The sequence below is a fragment of the Opisthorchis viverrini genome (genome assembly GCF_000715545.1).
Source record: "Opisthorchis viverrini unplaced genomic scaffold opera_v5_537, whole genome shotgun sequence".
Classification (NCBI taxonomy): Eukaryota; Metazoa; Platyhelminthes; class Trematoda; order Opisthorchiida; family Opisthorchiidae; genus Opisthorchis; species Opisthorchis viverrini.
Genome location: NW_008752201.1, coordinates 100,502 through 123,657, shown reverse-complemented (window position 1 = coordinate 123,657; position 23,156 = coordinate 100,502). Strand labels below are relative to the sequence as shown.

General features: G+C 45.7%; 1 protein-coding gene across 1 annotated transcript in view; it reads right to left on the bottom strand.

Moving 5' to 3' along the window:
* T265_11640 (hypothetical protein) overlaps positions 1-23,156 on the bottom strand; it is a gene marked incomplete at both ends in the record, with an annotated part of 38,909 nt that overhangs the window by 3,302 nt on the left and 12,451 nt on the right. The window contains 7 exons of the mRNA XM_009178348.1: positions 5,710-6,195; positions 8,574-9,743; positions 10,750-11,377; positions 13,710-14,205; positions 14,451-15,107; positions 17,046-17,672; positions 18,899-19,285. Coding sequence (XP_009176612.1) covers positions 5,710-6,195; positions 8,574-9,743; positions 10,750-11,377; positions 13,710-14,205; positions 14,451-15,107; positions 17,046-17,672; positions 18,899-19,285 — 4,451 coding nt within the window. The remainder of the gene's footprint in view (positions 1-5,709; positions 6,196-8,573; positions 9,744-10,749; positions 11,378-13,709; positions 14,206-14,450; positions 15,108-17,045; positions 17,673-18,898; positions 19,286-23,156) is intronic.

The following is a 23,156-nucleotide window of genomic DNA, read 5'->3' as shown; positions in this document are numbered from 1 at the left end:
CCCAATATGAAACGTTTTTTAAGGTTAGATTCCTGTAAATTAGCAAACAATATCTGGAACTTGAACTTCACTGGAAAGGCTGTCACTGTGTACCAGAAAACCAAATATAGATTGCATTGGACGCTTAAGCAACCAAGCAGCCACGATGCTCGTACGGTCCGATTTGTCATGGGAGCTAGGTCACTAAATCGCTGGACACCGACCAGTCTGCATTTTAAGTAAGCATGGAGCTTTCAGTGAAGTGATGTTCACTACAAATCTACACTCCCTTGCTCGATATAGAGCAGCTATGTTCTCGGACTGTGGGTCTTTTGTTGAGTTCCTAAGGTACTGCAGTTAGCTGCAACATTTTATGATTACTGGTATGACGGAAGTTACAGTGTTCCGTTTAGGGAAAGAGCACAGTTAAACGGAAACGCTTCATAGTTGAACCTTAAGCGATATAAGTTCCGAAAGGTTCCGGTCGATAAAAATGTCTGGGCACTCCTGTTAAATGATGGACTAGTAAACAGGGTACCATGCAACTGATAATTCTCCCATCTCCACTACATTACCATCAATCTATAAGTAGTACAGAAGGAGAGTAATTTCACAAGACGAATGAAATTTCAATCTGAGAAGTAGTCACAAGAGGAGCCAGTCAACAAGTGATCACATGATGCGGTTTCTGTGTCTAAAGGATGAGTAGTACTATATTGTCTAAATAAGAACTACTGATACTTTACACGGCCGCGCAAGTTGGTGTACAGCGCCATAATGGGGGTCAAAAATTAAAGGGGGACACCTTTGATCCACAGACATTGCCATAGTGCTCTGCGGTCCACAGAGTCAAAGGCAGCTTTCAGATCAAGAAACAACCACTGTTGGCTGCTGGAAGCAGTGTCGCTGTTCCAGAATTTGTCGGAGGGTGAAGATATGGTCGACTAACCTCTTGCAGGACAGAACCCAGCTTCGTTTTCACGAATCTGTCTCACCCTGTGTCCAGTCAACCTTCGAAGGATAAGACCAGAGAGCACCTTCGATGCACAACGGTACGATAAATTGCACTCTGGTCGCTTACGCGCAGGTAACAACTGTATCAGACGCGTTCCTCAAAACGAAGAGGCGTCATGGTGCCTCTGGGGATTCACGCATCATTCCACTTTCAGGTTATAGCAGAAGCCTGTGCAGCACGCTCCCTCACATCCATTTATGTAACGTCTCATGTTGAGCCCCGGTGCATGCTGTTTAAATGAAAACGCTTTAGAAATGCCTATACTAAGGACAAGAGATCCTTGAACCGATGCCGCAGGACGTATATATTCTTCCAGGTTTTCGAATCATTGCCAAATTGAGTAATGAAATCAACCACCAGAAAGACAGAGTCGCTTGGTGATGCAGACTCAATCAGTTCCGACAACCGGCCACAGAGTTTGTTCTTTTTACTCTGGGGATTGTTAGGCATAGGCGCGGAAGAATGTGGCAAACCTTGCCACTGAGCGCCGGAAACGGATGGCCATCATTCTCGGACTGAACACCGGCTGATCCACTGCGCCTTTCATGTATTGTGCAACTGAGAACCGACACCATTTTCATATCGACTTTTTTGTGTTGTTCCACTCAGTAGAAGGTATAACAAGAGAGAGTCACACTTTGCCTTCCGTAATCGGTCAGAGTCTCAGTCTCACTGAGTGCAGAGTTTGAGTACCTTCTCAAAAGGGACGACTCACCTTTCAGGCCTCTCTTCCGCCCAATGTTCCGGGTAGAAGACGCGTCTTTCTTCTCTTTACGGTCCGCGTCGTGTGGGGAGGTGATGCTCGTCAACTGCGGAGCCTGGAAATAAGGGCTTATTTCAGATATTCCATGACGAGGCTTTGACCTCTAACCCGAATGTGAGTGGGGGCTAACCCAGCCCAAGGGTGTACTGACCGACGACTTGTAACGAGCATCTGCACACTCCCCTGCTGATCCTATTCCCTCGAGTCTACATCGGCGTCAATGGTTTGTATGCAGCACAATATTCGGTTCGAAGAAAGACGCATCTGGCCATCCCGCCATGCACGGAGGCTGAGAGTTTTGACCACTTCTGACCGGTGAATCCAACCCAGGTGCCAGGAATATTTTATTATCGATCGTTTTCATTTCTGTTCGGGCTCGGATGACAAAGAGGCCATCCCGTCGAGGAAAAGTATCGTATCCAACCAATCAGTAGCCAATATGGTCGAAGACTGCATTGCTACACTCATAATTTTGCCACTGTTTCCATAAGTCAACATTCGATTGAATGCTTTAAAAGTTGTCACACATTTACAATCTTCTAAGCCTCGAACTGTGGAAGATGTGCTAAAAAAAGAAAGTGCTCATACGCTTTTTATCGGGGTTATTTATATCTGATAGTGACGACAACGCCAGAAGGATCACCTTGATCATATTTATGTTGCTCTTAATGAAAGCACAGGAATCTTCCAAATTACAACACAGTTTATCGAAATATATGTCGACTGTGGGTGTCAACAACAAGACAATTCAGATTACACGACAGGTAGTAATTAGGAACACACTTGCGTCAAATCGGGACGTTCGTGCACTCTGTGAGAAGTTGACTTATAAGAGAGTGCCACTCACTCAGCCATCCTACAGCTCCGTGTACAGTGCTAAACCACAAAGCTCGCTTAAATTGGCAGCACAGCATTTGATCATATCAGTAGAGAACAACGGGATGGCCAGGTGTATTTTTAAAAAAAGAAATTTCCGGCAACAATACTGTTGAATATACTGGAGAGTTACGCAGTCGATTAGCGGAATAATTGGATCGTGGATGGCTTGGTCGCTCCACCAATAGATCGGAAGCAATGGACCGATAGGTCAGAACAAGTTGGCACACTGTTTTCGAAAAAGTTTGGTGACAATCGGTAGATTTATTGCTGGGCAACGTTTCGCTTTTGACACAAAAGCTTCGTACGGTACGATAAATTGCACTCTGGTCGCTTACGCGCAGGTAACAACTGTATCAGACGCGTTCCTCAAAACGAAGAGGCGTCATGGTGCCTCTGGGGATTCACGCATCATTCCACTTTCAGGTTATAGCAGAAGCCTGTGCAGCACGCTCCCTCACATCCATTTATGTAACGTCTCATGTTGAGCCCCGGTGCATGCTGTTTAAATGAAAACGCTTTAGAAATGCCTATACTAAGGACAAGAGATCCTTGAACCGATGCCGCAGGACGTATATATTCTTCCAGGTTTTCGAATCATTGCCAAATTGAGTAATGAAATCAACCACCAGAAAGACAGAGTCGCTTGGTGATGCAGACTCAATCAGTTCCGACAACCGGCCACAGAGTTTGTTCTTTTTACTCTGGGGATTGTTAGGCATAGGCGCGGAAGAATGTGGCAAACCTTGCCACTGAGCGCCGGAAACGGATGGCCATCATTCTCGGACTGAACACCGGCTGATCCACTGCGCCTTTCATGTATTGTGCAACTGAGAACCGACACCATTTTCATATCGACTTTTTTGTGTTGTTCCACTCAGTAGAAGGTATAACAAGAGAGAGTCACACTTTGCCTTCCGTAATCGGTCAGAGTCTCAGTCTCACTGAGTGCAGAGTTTGAGTACCTTCTCAAAAGGGACGACTCACCTTTCAGGCCTCTCTTCCGCCCAATGTTCCGGGTAGAAGACGCGTCTTTCTTCTCTTTACGGTCCGCGTCGTGTGGGGAGGTGATGCTCGTCAACTGCGGAGCCTGGAAATAAGGGCTTATTTCAGATATTCCATGACGAGGCTTTGACCTCTAACCCGAATGTGAGTGGGGGCTAACCCAGCCCAAGGGTGTACTGACCGACGACTTGTAACGAGCATCTGCACACTCCCCTGCTGATCCTATTCCCTCGAGTCTACATCGGCGTCAATGGTTTGTATGCAGCACAATATTCGGTTCGAAGAAAGACGCATCTGGCCATCCCGCCATGCACGGAGGCTGAGAGTTTTGACCACTTCTGACCGGTGAATCCAACCCAGGTGCCAGGAATATTTTATTATCGATCGTTTTCATTTCTGTTCGGGCTCGGATGACAAAGAGGCCATCCCGTCGAGGAAAAGTATCGTATCCAACCAATCAGTAGCCAATATGGTCGAAGACTGCATTGCTACACTCATAATTTTGCCACTGTTTCCATAAGTCAACATTCGATTGAATGCTTTAAAAGTTGTCACACATTTACAATCTTCTAAGCCTCGAACTGTGGAAGATGTGCTAAAAAAAGAAAGTGCTCATACGCTTTTTATCGGGGTTATTTATATCTGATAGTGACGACAACGCCAGAAGGATCACCTTGATCATATTTATGTTGCTCTTAATGAAAGCACAGGAATCTTCCAAATTACAACACAGTTTATCGAAATATATGTCGACTGTGGGTGTCAACAACAAGACAATTCAGATTACACGACAGGTAGTAATTAGGAACACACTTGCGTCAAATCGGGACGTTCGTGCACTCTGTGAGAAGTTGACTTATAAGAGAGTGCCACTCACTCAGCCATCCTACAGCTCCGTGTACAGTGCTAAACCACAAAGCTCGCTTAAATTGGCAGCACAGCATTTGATCATATCAGTAGAGAACAACGGGATGGCCAGGTGTATTTTTAAAAAAAGAAATTTCCGGCAACAATACTGTTGAATATACTGGAGAGTTACGCAGTCGATTAGCGGAATAATTGGATCGTGGATGGCTTGGTCGCTCCACCAATAGATCGGAAGCAATGGACCGATAGGTCAGAACAAGTTGGCACACTGTTTTCGAAAAAGTTTGGTGACAATCGGTAGATTTATTGCTGGGCAACGTTTCGCTTTTGACACAAAAGCTTCGTCAGGCCAAGTGACTAGGTTCCGAGGTTGATCGAGATTTAAGGCGGAAGGAGAACCAATCAGCTAGGTCAAGCTAAATCTCTGTTGGGTGTCGGCCGAGGGATTTTAATGTGTTAGAGTGACTGAACAAGTGTTGGGTCGGTGGGGAAACCTACATGTGTTTGGATCCTGCCTAGGGTCTAGTTCTTCTGGTTCGGTTCATTTGATGGTTCCTCTTGAACTCCGTTTGAACCTTCAGTTAGTCTGTGTGGGTGAGCTAGTGCTAAGGAAGTTGTGTAGGAGGGATGCTGTGACCTTTGGTCGGTTGGGGTTTCCACCCCTACCCCCCGGTTTTTTCTAATGATCCTAAGTGGATTGACAACCACACCGTCACGTGTCAACTCGGCTTATCTAAGACCGCTTTCCATACGCTCGCTAGCTCCACACCCTCGATTCTGTTCAGGCCGTGATGCTTAGTGATTTCCACCGCCTCGGCTATCAGCCGTTGTGGTGTGAATCGCAGTCCCCGTCTTAAGGCTTCCACATTCTCCAGATCTATTCTATGTCCCGTGTCTAAGGCATGTACCGCCATCGCTGAGTCTTTGACCAGCGTTTGGTATTCTTCTGCATTCCTTGGTGGCTTGTTAATCCTTCTTTTATGCTCACTAATTCTGGTGTGCAATTCCCTGGCAGTTTGTCTTATATAAACCTTAGAACAATCGTTGCAGTTGACACATTCTACAGAACGAAATGGCGTGAACACGAAATGACACCATGGAAATATTCGGAAAGGCACAAAGCAGGAACTGTAGAATTCCAAAGATGCCACGAAGTGCCTCTTACTTCACAACTAATGTCAACACTATGGAAAGGGATACTTACCTCAGCCGGGAGATTTGACAGGTCAGATGATCCGATGCCAACTGACAGATTCAGTGTGTAGACCTGATCGTCGGTGACCACACTGGATGGAGGAAATCCACCTTCCAGAACAGATGGATGCCGCACATGCCCGCAGCTGGTCCGAACAGGTCGTGACTCCGTTACACTTGCTGTGCTTGGCAGTGAGGATGATTGTAACGAAGGCTCTGTTGTGTTAGTTGAAGTGACTCCCTTTCTGGAGGAAACGACGGACTGCCGTACGTTCTGTAATAATTGCTTGGTACCTCGCCCGGAACTGGAGTGACCGCTCGGACGAGAAACGGCTACGGACAGATTGACATATAGATTGGAATTCGTTTCTGATGATTCGGACTGATGAGATCGCAGTGTCGGAATTTTAGCTGACTGAGTGCTTTCGTGTTTCGGTAGCTCAAGCCGGTAGTTGGTTGAACTGTGCTGTACTGGAGTGATATTACAGTAGCTGGTCTGAAAATCGCAAAACGAAGGAAGACGATGAAAGAGCAACAGTAAACCCCGAAAGGACACTCTATACTTGCTGAATGGAGATAACACGGAATGTGGCTCATCAGATTTAATCCACATAGCGTAACCGGTAAACCAGCGGCGTCAATGATGGTTTCTTCTAAAAAACACCGGTCCATTTGAAAATGAGTTAGTTCGAGATTACATGTTCCTAGCTGGCATTTCATCGGTTAGTTCTGGTTGCTCCCCGGAATTCCGACCTAGCGTGGAGCCTATCCAAGTCGCAGGAGAGCCAATATCAATGCATCTTCACCCTAGATTAGAAATACGACCATACAAATGTGAACGGAGTCGCAACAGTGCTGATAATCGTCAGCGCAAACCATTACCCCTTGATACGTCATTCGGGTGTGCGAAAAGGTTTTCCAAAACAGCCAGTCAGAGTATTTGTGGGTGGAATACCTAGCTCGCTTTACCAACCAAACCCAACAGATACACATGAGAATGAAGTGGCTCAATGGGTCAACTTTGTTGGATGTCAGGATTACACTACTGTAAATCTAGACAGTTTACTACCAAAGAGTAGCCAACGTTCGCGATGACACACAAGTAACTGCTTGTGTCAGTCCCGGTGATACTGTCGACCGAAATAGAATGGAGACCACCTGTGCAGCACTCGCTACAGTCATCCTTACGTGTCGCGACAGGCAGTGAGTTCTCCGTGTTCTCGGTTAAGTTGGAGTTAAGGAGCAAGGTTTAATCAGAATAGTTAGTTTCGCAGACATACGACGCCGGGCCACAAAACACACAATCACACGGAAGATGCCAGCGGTTGAAGACAGCAGTGCCATTTATACAGGGAAAGAAACCAGTAACAGCAGCTGTCCTACTTCCACACAAGACTAATCATGATCCACAGAATGGATGCTAACAAACGAGATGATGGAATAGCGTAAAGACGAACTAACATATTCTGTAGTTTTCCGATCAATTCGAAGGTACACCGAACATTTTCTTTTAGCCAGTTGGCGAGAAAGGTCGGAAATATGATGAACTTACATCACAAGACTAGAAAAGTCGACTGGATGTAATACTTCACAGACATGTGGGCTCCCTACACGAGAGTTGACTTTTACGTCCACTCCTAGAAATATGTAACTTCCTACATCACGTACCTGCGAAGTGGCTGGCCGAGACGCAGGATTTATTAATCACCGACTGCCTTCTTATGGTCGTTTGCTAGCATACATCCAATAGCAAACTGGAAAATTGTAACCATCAGCTGTGAAACAGCAGCACTGACTGCCTTTACCAAAATCACAACGATAAAAACACTTTTGGTGACACCCGACCAGTTAACAGGGTTGACTTTCTGGTCAATCATGCACATTAAACTATGAAACACTTTTTCACTTCCTCAAAATGCCATCAGATGAGCGGTTAGATTTTTGTTAACAAAGTCCGGTGTAACGAAAAACAACGTGGGCGGGGCCTCTATGCATACGGCTGAATTGCAACCTAGCCTGTTCTTGTTCAGTGACGGTAGGAATGAGATACTACGGAAATATCGTTAAAAAAAAGCGAACACCAGACACATTTTGTATGGAAAAATGTGATCAACAGACCAACGTCATCACCGATAGTGAATTGTGATGGCACTTTTTTCACGGGAAGCTTTCCGGGCGAAAACGTCCACCGTGAGCCAAAACGCTCACTGTAACAAGTATTTCTAGCCGCTGTTCAGTGATGGTAGCTTAGGCAAAAAACAGCCGACCCAGGGATGAAAGATGACCTCTCTATTCGAGACCAACTTAAGCTTGTGTGCATTACACACTAGCCTGCTGCTTCGCGACAGAATGTGTTAGTGGGATTATCACATCTGTGGAGAAACGAGGTCCGAGGGCATGAAAGATACGATATTGTTTCGAGTAACACTGTGGCTCAAGGCGAGTGTCAATGTGAGTTTAAGACGCGTTACGAAATCATCTAGAAGGTCCTAAAGAGTCAGAGGTAAAAGAACACTTTTTAGCTATTGCTGAGCACATCACCATCAGGATAAGAAACCATGTCCTCTACCTTCAAAAGAGACAGGTGCACACGCCACTCTCGACAAGCCTTCGAAAGTACATCCTAGACGTTACAACAAATTGATAAGCTAACCAAAACGACGTGGTACCAATGGACTACGTCTAAGGTCGTTTGATTATTAAACCCACCGTCGTATAAAACTGATAGACCAGTAACTTGGATCATGTAACCAGAATGACTGCAGGAAGAGTTGCAGAAAACGCTAGTTAATCAACACGCCTTCTTTGGTTCTGTAGAAATCTAGAAGCCACAAAAACGGTGCCTGGTTGCCAGCAGCGAACAGAATCACTTACAGGTTCGGTGAACGGCCGAGCTGATCCTGGAGCAGTTCCACCGAAATCATCAAGTGAGTGAGAAACAAGCCCCAAATCCGACTGACTGGAGAGCTTTCTACTTAGTTGTACTGGGTCAGGTGCGTTGGAGGCAATGTTGGCTGTGTTGTAACGTGTATGACATCCTCTGCGTGCAAACCGTGGAAGAAATCGATCAAGTCCAATACCTGGTTGCATTGCTCTGCTGAGAGTTTTGGAGTCCTTTGATAAACGGCACTTTGACGCAGAAGCATCCTCGGAAGAGTGGGCCACTTTTGGATCAGAGGGTTTCCTTTCTGAATTGCTACGGAACACTTTCGTGCTAGGAAGAGTATTGGCTCGTTGTGCGGGTTGAATAGTGGGACTGGTATCTGGTATGCATGAATGACAGTTCGAGCTTACTCCTGAACTGGCAAAACAAAGTGATGCGTGATCACCTGCAGCAGGGTTGACCTGATCTGACAGTTTTGGGTATGGACCGGACTTTGATTGAGACCAAGAACGAGTACCACGTCCCCAAGGAAAGTGCACATTATCATGTCCAACTACAGTACCACAATCCTGATTGCACGTGCGATTTTTTAAATCACTGTGCCGTGGGCGAGTGTGTAAAGGTGATTGTGGAACATCAAAATTTTTAGCTGTCGATTCAGTTCGAAAAGGCTCTACCATGCGTCTTTCGTGAGAAGAATAAGGGTCTTCATAGCAGGCCGAAATGGAACCGGAAGATAACTCATCATCACATAACGAACAATTACCAATCTCCTCTGAAAGGTCTCTTGTGTCACGTTGCAGGCCACGTCCTGTCCCCTCAAGGTGCTGTTGCGAAGAGGAGTCGACTGTCAACTTCCTACCATGGCAAGCCGATATAAGCGAACTGGAACCGGATATGGAGCGGAAAGTTAGCAAAGAAGACAATGAGGAGCGAGAGGAGCGCGTGTCAAACTCCGACATACACCCGAATGGTATTCGGGGACCAGACAATGCCGGCTCGGAACACGGAAGAGAAGTAAGGGACAAGGCAGAGTGTGCACTCCGGTGGCAGTGAAGACGGTTGTCACAGAGATACCGATGCTGCAAACAGAGTTGCGGACGTGCCGATGGGCGTGGAGGACAGGCATCAACTGGCGATTGGGTGGAATGGACTGACGGCTGGGTTAAAGAAATAGCAAAAATGATTTTAAACGACTGAAGTAAAACGGAAGACAAAACCAAACGGCTAGCCCTAATGGCCAGTTTTATGAATCCATGAGAAAAAAGTCGTGTTGCACGCAGACTTCACCAACTAACCGGTGACCCGCTGGGTTGCTGCAACTCTAATATGACCCGAAAATGTGCAACCATCCCTAAGTGAGCTCATGGGGCCGAGATGGTTCAGTGGTTAGAGTGTGAATTAACTGGCCGGAACGTCCGTGGTTCGAACCCGACCTCTGTCGCTCGACTGCCCTGTCTAGGGAAGCAAACCGTACTCTGCGTGTCCCCCAAAACACACTCGGACAGGCGACTGATCCAAAAACGAACCAACAATTACACTCACAATCTTAGTAACAAGTTACAGCATATGCAGTTGAGCATTCCAACTTCTCAGCTCTGTTCAGTTCACTCCGGGTTAAACAAAGAGAATTGTTTTCTTGAGGCAGGACGATCTGAGCCGAAAAATACACAACTTAACCCATTGTTAAACGCACTGCCTTTGTTGTTGTTGTAATCTAAATCTGACAGTACAAAGCTGAACACACAAATGAACCATCACTATTTCTTTCCATTAGTCAAATCCAGTAGATGTCTGTTAGCTGAAATGTGGGTACTGACGGTTAGTTGACAGCTGATTGATCAGCGAATGATTTGCTTAACACAGGAATGCAAAACGCGAGAGCTGAATAAACCGTCATGTCGCACTTTATACTTAATGAAAGATGTGGAACGCATACTCAACCAGAGGCCATGATGTGAGATTGTTGTTTAGATGCCATCTTGAAGCTCGATGGTGAGACGGATCCACTGAGTCGTTTTATAAATGAAGACTTGATGCGAAAGCCTTCTGAAAACCCCCGTGAAACTCCGACAACATCTGCTGACAAAAAAACTCAGAACACATAAGCAACAGAAAGTATAGAGATTAGGCTCTATGCTGAGACCAAGTTCAAAGGGAACGTACCCGTTGAACCTCAAACTCGACGCCTTCTGGCACAGGCTGTGTGATTGCACTTCGAGTATGAGAGTCCCTCATGCCAACGGCGATCTTCCGAGAAGAACCAATTTTAGCTACTGAAGGTCCGCTTTCACGAGATTTCTGCCGAAGGTGAACGAAAGTGCGAAGGGCAGCAGATACTGAAGGAACGGTTACGGCAGGGAAGCGATGAGCGGGAACCGCGTAGGAAACTTCAGCTTTAGTGCTGTTTGTGCAGTCTGGTGGAGGATAAGCACGGTGACGTTTGCGCTTCCGGCAGCGCGAACAAAGTGGAAGGTGTATCGGCGAATTAACACTCGATCGGACCAGCGGAGGGTAGAATAAAAGGCCATGTCGCGGACAACGGATGGATAACCGAGGAGGCGATTTCAAACTAGACGGACGGCCATCAGCCTGTGGGTCCGCGTCCGGTCGTTTATGTGGGTCAGCACTCTGAGGCTTGAAATCTAAATCGCTCGGGCACGCATCAAATCCTAACTCTGCCTCCGTCATTGAGGAAGAAAACACGGGCTTCTTATCTATGTCCGTACTGCCCAAGCAATTACATTCACGATCGATATTGTCATGACTCTTGGACTGTTTTCGGTGGAATAAACTGAAAGCGGACACCGAAAGAACACTGATAGTCCAGAGAATGAAGAGAAATGATAAAAAAGAGCCTGTTTGTGGTCGACAGTAGTCCTGGGAAAAAGTAAGAACCAAGACTGCTGCAATCGTCAGTTCAGGAAAAAGCGTTCTGTATCCAGATACTGGATTTTAGCGGTGCAACGCAATAAGTTCAGATGATACTAGTGAACGGAAACGAATGTGATATTGTGAACCGAACAATCGCCACAAAATCAGCTATTCAAATTTGATGACGGCAGAGCTGCGGTTAACCAAAAAACGAACAGAATGAGACAATTCTTTGAAATGAGATTAGCCATAACATTTGACAGCCCACTTCCAGTTTCCACTCTCTGAAGGCGCACCAGATAAGCCTAGTCTTCAAAATTCCACCGATTTTACTGTTCATTTGAAAGTCAAGCGAATTGAAGGCATACACTCATTTACAAATTAACTGTATGTTAATGAGAGACTCAACTCGACCCCAGCTGAAGCACCGGTTTATTACATTCTTTAACCTAACGTGCTGCAGAGACCTCATCACGTTTCGCGATATCGAAGTGCTTTACTTGATGTGATGTGATGATTCTGGTGGATCAGATGATACAGTTAGTCATGACTTCGTCCTCTGAGCAGAGCCATTTGATTGCTAACGTTTCAACACCAACCGAGATGGCGACGGGTCGATTGCGTCACCTCTGGTGCAATGGAACTTTAACGGCTGATTTTTCACGCGAAACCTTGGAGAAAAGTATGAGGATAAGAGATGGATGCTATGAGGAATACTATCTCTCCAAGGTTTTCGGCCAATAAAACAGCCACATGCCAAAAATTACACCGCTGCGGTCGAAAGCACCGCAACATGTTGGGACGGGGAGTACAATATCGGGATCATTTGCCTCACAAGGCTTCCTCGAAACTTCAAAAACAGTAGAGTCGTAGTTGAGTCTGTCCATTTCCGCCTTACAGACTTATGAAGTCCCATGAGTATTTGAGGTCGCTACAAAAGCCCGATAATTTCTATTTTGCATACTGTCTTGCGAAACGGTTTGGCCGCATTATTATCAAGCAGAATAGACTCTTCACGCCGCTGAGCTTCATGTGAGCTCTCTCTTGTTTCCGCAGCCGTTTTGCTTACGGTTGTGAAAATCTGTTCCCTCAGAAAGGAACGATCCCAATCGGGTAGCATATGTCGGTTAAATCATCACAAAAGAGAATACAGTAGCATAGCAGGTGGAAGCAAACGGCTCCACTGAGTAGCCTGGCCGTCTGAAACTGCAGTTCCTTCTGGGCACATAAGGTCAAGCCCACCATTTTCAGCCCCAATTCCCATAGGATTGGTGCTTGCCAGATGGACCAAGAAAATAAAGAGAAGGTAAGAATGACCGCCTTCGCTTTCGAGTAGGCAAAGTTGTTGGCGAATTCCACAATGTGAGTCTAAGGAATATCTTGATCATTCCGGTACCCTGTGAGAGTCACGATAAATGCTGTTAAACGGGAGCTTGAATGTTTTTAACATTTTCGCTAGCATTAACAAAGACCCGTCAGCGGACGCAAAATGATCAGAATTGTTGAAAACTTGGAGTTCATAATGGGAGTGGAGTGCACTGAGGAACTTGAGCAGATTCTCCGGACCAAGTGGCGCTTGAAAAAGAGGCACTGTAACCCATATCTTGTCCAGATAGTCCCTTAGAGGAAGGAAACTGTCGGAATGCAGCGCAACACCCAACTGAAATTTAAGTCTGAGGGCATGACTGAGGCGATCCGAATCAATCTCAAAGCCATCGCCTGCCATCTGCAAATTTACTACGATACACACTGCCAAGGTACTAACACGAAACGAGCAACAAGTCCCAAACAAGCTATTGGTTTGATTGGGTCGCATTTTGATGCAGGTTCAAAAGGTCTGTGAATTCTCAAGATAAACCAATGCATATAAGAGAAATCATAAAGATCTACTCATGGTCCATATTTGTCTTAAGCAGTTACTCAGAAGTGAACCGACAACCAAAACATTACGGGCCATCACACCGGATTTCAGAAGTAGGTACCTAAAACCAAGGTAACTAAGCTGAGTCCATACAACAAACTGAGGTAATTCGGTGAGCAGAATGTAAGAGTAATGTAAGAGTACCGTACCCTGGAATAACAATAGATCAAGTGTCATTGATTTATCACGTACGGCACGACTGAAGTAATACCACCCGAATTTGAAATTTTGTGAAACTTGGATGGTATACTCGTGGGAAAATGGCATCTGTAAGGACGCTGGGGATGAAGTCCGATCATACTAAGTGAACGGGAACGAGTGAGAGACTTACCGGTGAAGCTGTTTCCAACGGATGGCACCGCATGTCTTAGACATGAGCTGTCGCGACGTCAGACTGATGGAGTACCTTGGAGGACATGTCATTGGCTGTGTTCTTACTGGTTCAAAAGGAAATTTCATCTCTTCTGAGGGTCGTTCCGATCGATCATTGAGAAGTGAATTCTGATATAGAGATAAGAAGCGTTCATACTGATCCGAAACAATGATATCAAGAAGCAGCAAAGCGTCAGCCGACAGTGAACGGCCAACGTATGTATGGCACCAACATACTCTGTATTGTTGACAACGGTGTCGATATACTTGGTACCCAGCATTATCAGATACACCCTTCTTTCGCCCACACCATTGGCAAACGATTGCCAGGTCTTTCGATGACAATAGCTTGGGGTTAGAAGCCACCGGCAAGACTTGTTGGTTGGACTTTGATTGTACAGGAGGATGCTGAAGTGCTGAATCTGTGAGGTCTCCTCGAGAAGGATCGCATTGCTCTGTTTTGGGAAGAAGATTGAAATATACTTGAAAAAAATGCACCGCAAACATTAAACCAACCCAGCTGAGTTCAGTACCATGTAAGTACGGAATGATCTATATTCACGAAGACACAACACACAATTTTGATGACACCCGGAAGCTGAGAGTATTACATGTGCGAAAGACATAGTCTTAGAGCGAGAACATAATAGGAAAATAGTGAGTGACCAATTCAAGACTGACTATTTCGAATGGGACATACCTGCGTCCCAAAGATCCTCGTCTGCAGTGAACACACCATGTTGTGTAAAACAACAAACAGGCGAAAGCTCATGATTCTGAACGTCGCTCTCTGGTCTACCGGCCACGTTTTTACTTGTTGCATTCTTTGTGGCAACCTCAGAGCGGCGTCCCACAGGGCGGGTGGATGGCTTGTGACGGGGCATCTGATTGGACGTCGGCAAAGATCTAGGATCGGGAATTCTAGGAGAGGTGTAACAAGGATTTGATTCGAGGGTCGATCCACGAAACTGGTCGGGATGGGTGACGGACGCTTCCGTGGCCTCACACTCAACGCGCCGTAAAAGACCCTTGGACGAGAGTAGTGGTGGCTCGTTTGAAACAACAGGTCGTTTTAATCGTCCCGTTGTTTGTGTCAGGGGGGAAGCTAAAATTTTCGGTATGATAAGACCAGCAGCAACCCGTGCGACCTGAGTTTCGTCATCCATTTCACCGTAACCGGACAAGGGGGTTCGAACAGATGGTGCACATGAGGCAATCGATCGTGGGGTAAACGACTTTCGCGATAGACTGGAAGTGATCGTACTCGTATCACGAGCATTTGCCAAAGTAGATGTGTGGTTCATCGAAGTAACGTGAGATGTGTCGCACACCTCCATCACCTCCTCAAACGGGATGCCTGAGAAAAAGCAGTACGCCAGATAATTCGAACATCGCAGAATTAGACGGAAGAAAAGCTTTTAGGAAAGACATACAGTGAAACTTTCAGTTCAGTAAGCAACCAGCTACAGGAATTCTTCTCGGGAGACCAGGAGAAAAAATGTAATTCACGATACCTCGTGAAGAGCGGACCTCCTTCGGACGTAGTTTACCGAATCAAATAGTGGTGAGCAGAATATACATAAAGAAGCTCTAGGAAATAATTTATCATTGGTCTTCGACGAAATTTGCCTCTCAGCGTTAATTTAGCACAATTCATCGTGATAATCTGTCTCATACTTTAGCAAGCAGTTTAAATTCTTCAGCAATTAGGTGTATCTTACGGTCACCTGTGATTTCTTTCCTGTTTTCCTCTCATCCTTGCTAAAGTACTCTTCTATATCCAACCATGTCATGATACAAGTAATGTATATCGTAACTAAAAATCGATAGGGGATGGGAAAAATCTGCAATATCTTAAAGGACCTCAAAAATAACTGGCATTTCAAAACTGCCTCTCCATAGCTCCGAGTTCGCATTGCCGATATTTTGCAACACATACCTTACTCATCTCTGCGGATTTCGTGTACAACGGCAGAAAACAGGGGTACCTACAATCGACCCTGATTCAAAAAATTACTTTCTTAAGAAATTGGGGTACTAGTCAATTTGCAGGATAGTGTAGGCGAATCGATTGTGGTACCTACGCTGAAATGGTGCGTGATGCTGGAGTGAATGGGAAGCGGTACTTCGTTTCCCATTCGAAACACGTGAAGGAGAAAAGTTCGCAAGGAACTGACCATGATATGGCGATGCGAAATGAAAGCCATGACAGCCAAAACGGACATTACGAAATTTTCAACTCGTCCAGGATGGAGGCCATGTGCCCTCAATGAACACGGTCAGAAATATTGGGAGAAGTGGCACGTAAATGAATACAGTGACGGTCACGCTGCCACCCACCAGCCAGAACGTACATCGTGTGTGCTACGTTTATGTTGAGTAAGGTTCACAAAGGATGCCGAGTCAGTCTCGCCGGTGGAATCTCTCTGTGGTGCATTAACTTGAATGTTCTTGGGAGATATGTGCATTCTATTTTTAGTTGTTTCCCCAGGGAACACCAGGCTTCTTCTGCACTAGGCCCAAACCTTTGCCCGTATTAACCCTTTCATCATACGTTCTTATCTTATCATTTTCAGGATTTACTACCATTGTATTGCTCTCAGCGATAACCCTGTTTCCAGTAACGCACACTGTTCACCAACACCAGTAAATGATACATAAATATTCTACAACTAATGTACGAATGGAGGAGCATAAGCAATAATGAGTGGGAGGAACTCATAGTGGGGGTTCTACTCCGTAAAGAGGATATGATTTTGACTCGGAGATTTGATTTGTCCAGATAGTTTAAACAGGCTTTGAGTCACCAGTCCGACCCACTTCCGGGGGAGGGGGGACAACGCTACTATGTTCGGTGTAGTGTAGGTCACCACGTCGTTTGGCAGCAACGTAACTTGAACAGGAGGGAGCCAAACAAAAACGTCAGAAAAATGGACAGAGGTTTAGTGAATACATAAGCGAATGCATGATGGCGTCAAATTACAAAGCGTGCCCTGGTTCACCGACCTCGTAGACAGAACGAACCGGGATCACTAAAACCCATTATTAGGTTTGTCATGATTCGTATCTGGGTCAAAAGACATCCTCCAATCAGACCGCTTCGGAAAACAATGCAACAAATCACCTGGTATAGGGAAAACAGATGGCCTCGCCGTTGATTCTCAGGGATATTCTAAACAATGTGAAAGGTTTCATCCACGTCAGTCCCGTCAACCACAGTGCTTAAGAATAATGCTTCACAGGTAATTCGGAAAAATAATAGAATCCAACGTGCAATTATTGCATAACATCTCACCATAATCTACGGCTGGTTCGGTCGATCTCTGCGAGAAATTATAAAACGGCGCCTGGGGGCAGTCAAACCCCGTAGTCTTCGTCCTGAGGTGAACGGTGCTGTTTTCTGTGTGGTTATCCGCTCCTGTCAAAAAGTCCGGAGGTGAAAGAGAGGAGGCACAGGGTATCAGATTTGAATAAAATCCAGAGGGTTTAGCAAATCGGTTGGACGGCAAGGTTTGCGCGGACCGCCTATAGACGTTCGTGTCAAGACCAGTCCATATGTTCGCTCCAGATGCAGCGAAGCCGGTCGGCATACTCAGAGGGCTTGGCTGAGCGGTCATTTGCTGCTGAGTTCGAGCGAAATTCTGCGCAGGGGAAACAGAATGACGGCTACCCCAACCATCTGGGGAAGAGGACAGATGCGGTTGTGGGGCCTGAAGAGAAGTGACCGCAGAAGATTGGACATTTGGGTCAAGCGTCAAACCCCGACGGGTAACGGCCACAGAAGCAGGAAACGGGTCTTTCGTCGCAGATTCACGAAGAGTGTCACGATCCGGATAATAGCGTCTCGCCATAAACTGTTCGATGACCGTAGTGAGCTCTACCAACGAACCACCTTCCAACTCAAAAGTGTGTGTACCACGTCCTGAAAAGTAAAACAGCCGTCCACTCACGAAAAATATGAACCAATCAGACTGCAGCAAACCTCACGACGAAGATTGTGTGGATAACTGAACAATGATTGGCTTTGTAAGGATCAAAAGCATTGTCGGAAGATGCCTTTGAAGGACTTTGCTATTCCACTGCTACAAAAGACTGAGGTAAGCAGAATGCCCCGTCTGGAACTACACTGGACAGTTGCAGTCGGTGACGCGCTTGTTCATCGTACAGAAGTTATAGGGTGCTATATTTTTTAGCAAAATGCTTGAGAACTCTTTATTCGGTATGAATTTCAAGTTACCAAGCAAATACGGTCACCGAGACGTCCATAGACCGCATCGGTGCATCTAACTTAACCTACAGATAGGAGAGTTTTAAATTCTGACCTACGTTGCGTTAAAGGAATGAAACCCCGTACGCTTCAGCTATCAAGCTATGGACCCGAGGTCTTCCGTTTGACAGCTCATTCATGATTTATAGTACTGAAAAACCATTTATTCCCAGCTTGAACGTTTTGCCATGTATTGCGGAACTGTCCGCATTTCTTTCCATAAAACATTCTTTTGATTCGTCATTAAGGGACCACGACAAAATCAAGTGATTTATCTTCAGTTCAGAGACACCAAACTGCTCGATTCCCCCATTCTTGAAGCAAAAACAAAGTCTACAATCGCAATGTTTTTCCTTTAGTGTTCAGTGTTGTGAGTATCTCATATCTAAACGCGTCAGAGTAATCACTAGGTACTCGTTGAAATTTCGGTCCTTCAATTTCGAATAGCACGAGTTTAAATGAACAACGCACTGTTGCTCCTTGAAATAGTAAGGCTGAGTCTAGCGACCCTCGATTGGGTAGCTTTCCGTTATGAAAGTTGGATGGCCTCAAGGTGATACGTCTTGAAGATCAATACTGTATTCACGGTGACAGCATAGTTTAGCAATGAGCAAAGTATAAAATCGTAACATCTCGACAACCGTGTATTACAAGTACCCGAGAGGACAAGCTCTCCAGATGACACGAGAATACCAATGTACGCGAATAGTAATCATCAGTGTTACCTCTGGCGCCCCACGGTCGCACAACGAGGTTTATTTCAAAAAGCCCTATACTGAACATAAAGCAGAATAACAAACAGAAAAGGGACTCTGTTGAACTCAAAACACTGTTAGGTAACAAGGGCAGATATTGATACAAGCTAGGGAATAGGAACGAACCTTTTCCGGCAGAATTTGAAGCCTCGAGAATGAAGGACTGCTTGGGCTTCGGAGGCTGTGAACCAACAGATGCACTTGTCATATGGCCTGTGAAACCAGATAAGCTTGCGACAGAGGTCCGTTGAGAGACATCGCCAGAAAAAGACCATTTGGGTCCGTGGGATTCGGCTGTACCAGACTTGACTGGGCACACGTTGGTGGCAGGAAGCGTCATTGTGTATGCTTTCTCAATTGAGTCCAGTTTCCAGGAGCATATAAACTTGCACCCGGCCAACGGTTCACCAATCAAACATAGTCTCCAATGCTGAACATGAAGGCTACCCTGGGTGCCCTGGGGTAACTTGCTACCTTCGCTTGATTTGCGCAGTGTAACTCGAAATTGGCTGTCTGTAAGATTAGGAAGGTTAGGCGAGGTCGAACTACATACGGCCAAAAGAATGGTGGTATTCTTGGTTCAACACAAAACAGATGAACACCGTACTCAGTGTTCTGAGTAAATACCAGTTTACTAAGAAGCACTGAACAGCGTTGGATAAAGGACCCGATCGAAAGAGCCTCTCAAGCTGGTTACCATAAAATTTCCAAATGTCCCGACACCACTTAACCAACAAACTCATTGCCGTACCGCTTTAATGTGAGACCAGGTCCAAACTGTATGGACCTTAAATTCAATCAGTGTTGGCCAAATACTGTGGCTTCAAGACACCAAGAAGAATGATTGTGGCAACAAGTTGATTGTTGGCATAACTCTTGCTAATGGAAAATTACTCCGAGAACCCGGGTTGGAACACACCGCCAGATAGGGTTACGAGAGCAGGTAAACAGCACCATATTCGATACAATCCAGGATTCCCCTTCAGAAGGAATAATTTAATAAGAGTATGGGATGGGTACTGAGAATGATGCACCCCCAGTAAACAAAGTCCAATTTTAATTATTCGAAACGGATGGCAAAAATCACAGCCGACTTTCACATCTTTCGCAAGGTACACTATCCGAGTGGCTGTTTTGTGTATTTCATGAAAACCTTTACCGTAAAGTTTGATAGCAAGCAACTATAGTTCAGCCGTCGTACTTACCCACTGTAAATTGGCCCACTTCTTGGAATACAGGTACTGATTATTACCGCGTCAGATAGCAGGCTCTACGGCTGGAAAGCTCAATTGATTTCTTTCTTCCATATAAGTATGACCAACCCATTCATCCAGTTAACCGAATGGATCAGTGATCCAACTCTTCAGGGCATATAAACATGTTTTCCCTCATCTCTCGTTAATAATCATTCGCCATATCAGTCGATTTACAGCTACTCCACCACAGTAAGCGGTCACCAATTTCCACGCATAACCTCCGGGTGAAATGTGTCGGAAGGAACACAGACGGGAGGTCAGACTGGCCATGAAACTGAGTTCTTGACCGTAATGAGGCAGATGGTGTTCAAATGAGTACGGGGTCAGTCTGTGGGATTGAGGTAGTGCAGAAGACTTCGAAAAAGGGCCTTCAGAAAAGTCACCCACTAGATGACCATGCCAGACTCTCTCAGATTCTAGGAGACTCCATAGCTCCAATAACGTTTCTCACAGAGACATCTTGTCATGCTCAGAAAAGCCAGTTACCTCTCAGAGACCACGAATTTATTTGGTCCCGGCCGACCGTAAAGAGACCTGAAAGGGAGCTGATTTTTTTTTTAAAGCAGGGCAAACGCCACGACGCGGACTAATGACTAGCGTGTGGGCACAGCTGTCAGCGCGCTGGTTGTTGAACGGTCATCCAGCAAGACCACAATCACTACGACCATTGAACACGTCTTCAAATTCTTGCGTGTTACGGAAAAGTATCATTATGGGGTAAAATTAAACAAACTGGAGACCATCTTAGCAAAATACAACTACGCTAGACCTGAGAAGCTGAACAGCCTATTCTTGGTTAATTTCCCGGAGCGGTTAACTTTCCCCGATAAAACGTGCAAACATAAGGTAAATTCAAGCTAGACATTCTTGTGTACTTTATTCGAAAGGAGTGTTTGCTTGAAACGTTCCAGCAAGCGATCATTAAATAAACTAATGGAGCGTAGTGGCTAGCAAAGGGGCCAGTACGGTAAGATCGGGGTAAAATTCAACTTGTGGATCGAACACACGGCACAACCACGTATTAGGAACGGTTTTGTTCTTCGTATGAAACCAAACCGTACAACGCAGCAACAGTACTGAAAAATTACCACTGACCATGAGACAGCCCCATCAGGCGGAAAATAAGTGACAGAAAATGACCGGAATCGCATCGTGTACGGATTCAAAATTCGTCACTAAACGCTGCCAAGTGTCTGAGCCAAATCACGCGATCTGTGACTACCTAATCGAAAAACAGAAGTCAAGCGCGCTATATTACACACGAACACATTCAACTGAGGGCGATCACCCGCTAGACAGACAATCAGGCGTATGTGTCGGTTGTACAAACAGCCAGATGGGACAGACAGGCGCACGTGTAGATAGAACGTGCCACGTTATATGTGGACCATGAGGACGTTTACCATGTGTGGCATTCACGGCTCGACCTTCTAATCTCTCGTAAATGTAAACTACGTTCACTAACAGCAAACAACTGAGTAACCATGTGGATGATAAAACACGTACAAACAGCTTCATTGGTAAAAGGAATACGAATTGGGTAGACCACACAGATTCACTAGCAGACACTCACAACAAGAAAGATTTCCAGCGATAAATGATACTACGAGAACGAAATTTGTTGTAACCTGAGAAGTGCACTGACACCACACCATTAACAGACCCTTGGAACAATATACGCGGAAAACGTGGTGAAACAGGTGTTCGTTGACTCTGTTCACAAAATATTTATCTTTCGGCTGAAAACGGTAAGAAGCGATGGGCGATCATATGGTCGGGGGTTACCAAATAACGTGTCAGGCGCTTAACCTATACGACACTGGTGTGAATTACTTCAAGCTCCGACATTAGGGTGCAGTAGCTAAGCGAGCTACTTCAGCAAACTGCGCAGACCTTTTTTGCAAAACAGGTGAAGTGGGTGCCTCTTGTGAGTTCAGTCCCTACTGCTGGCATGCATACACCAGTCAACTATGCGGATTTCGGCAGCAGATGCCCACCTCGTTTGGCCGAAGTTGTTCCACAGAATTTCTAGATAAGGCGCAAATTGAGACCGTTGTGAATTACTTGGGTGATGACGAAAAGACATCTCACCTTAGCGGCTAAAGGTTTCTCGTAGGTCATCTCTTGTTGCGTTCTGGGAAGTTTCGTGCTTCTGAGGGGGTATTCTGCATAGCAGAAACTTTTAATTGGATAAAATCATTCCCTCTGGGGGCGTAACTACATGTCACGACATTGTTAATAGAAAAACGCATGGCTGTGCGCGTTGACTCCGTTCCATTCATGCACGATAGCAACGCACATTTCTAGTAGCTGCTGTACTCATCAGTAGCTAGGGGGCGATGTGGCTAAGTGGTTAGAGCGCGAATTTACTGACCGGAAGACCCGTGACTCTGCTACTCGACTTCCCAGGTCTAGGCTTGGGCAACCTGGCAGAATCCTAGCACTCGTGCTTCCTTCGGGTGGCATGGCAGTTAGGCACGGAAAGGGTGCTACAGCTGAATGATGATGACTGTATTCATCTTTTGTTAGGATGTGACAGACTGCAGCAAATCATGAGGCCAGTTGAACCCAGAGCAATCCCCACCTGACGGCGCGCCTTCACGGCTGTCTCTGTAAGTATAACCCATATGGTCATGTGTTGTAGGCCTTCCAGCTCGATCTATTTCAGATCAGCACACATGACTAGGTCGCATATCACGCGTGACTATCGTGTGCAGATTATGTAATCCCGTATGACTTAGCACCAATGAAATCGTGTATACCAGTTGATCAACCGCGCGTTTTTCTCTGTATTACATCAGGCTTTTTTTCTAAACTTGACACTGATTTATCAGGCATCAAGTAGTTCTCCACATTTCACGGACAATCAGCATCCCGCTTTGGGAATCCCATACACGCAACTCAGAGTGACTTGACTACATGTTAGAGGCTCATAGACTCGATGTTACGTTACTGAATGCTGTGAATGGAACGACGAAATAACGTTTTGAACATTGGCTTGACCATGTGCTCCAAATGTAAATCGATCGACTTCCTCAAAAGGCTCTTTTCGCACGTGAAAGGCGGAAACGAGTCAGGGGAGGTCAAACAATGACCTGGCAACGAAGTATGAAAGCCGTTACCAGAAA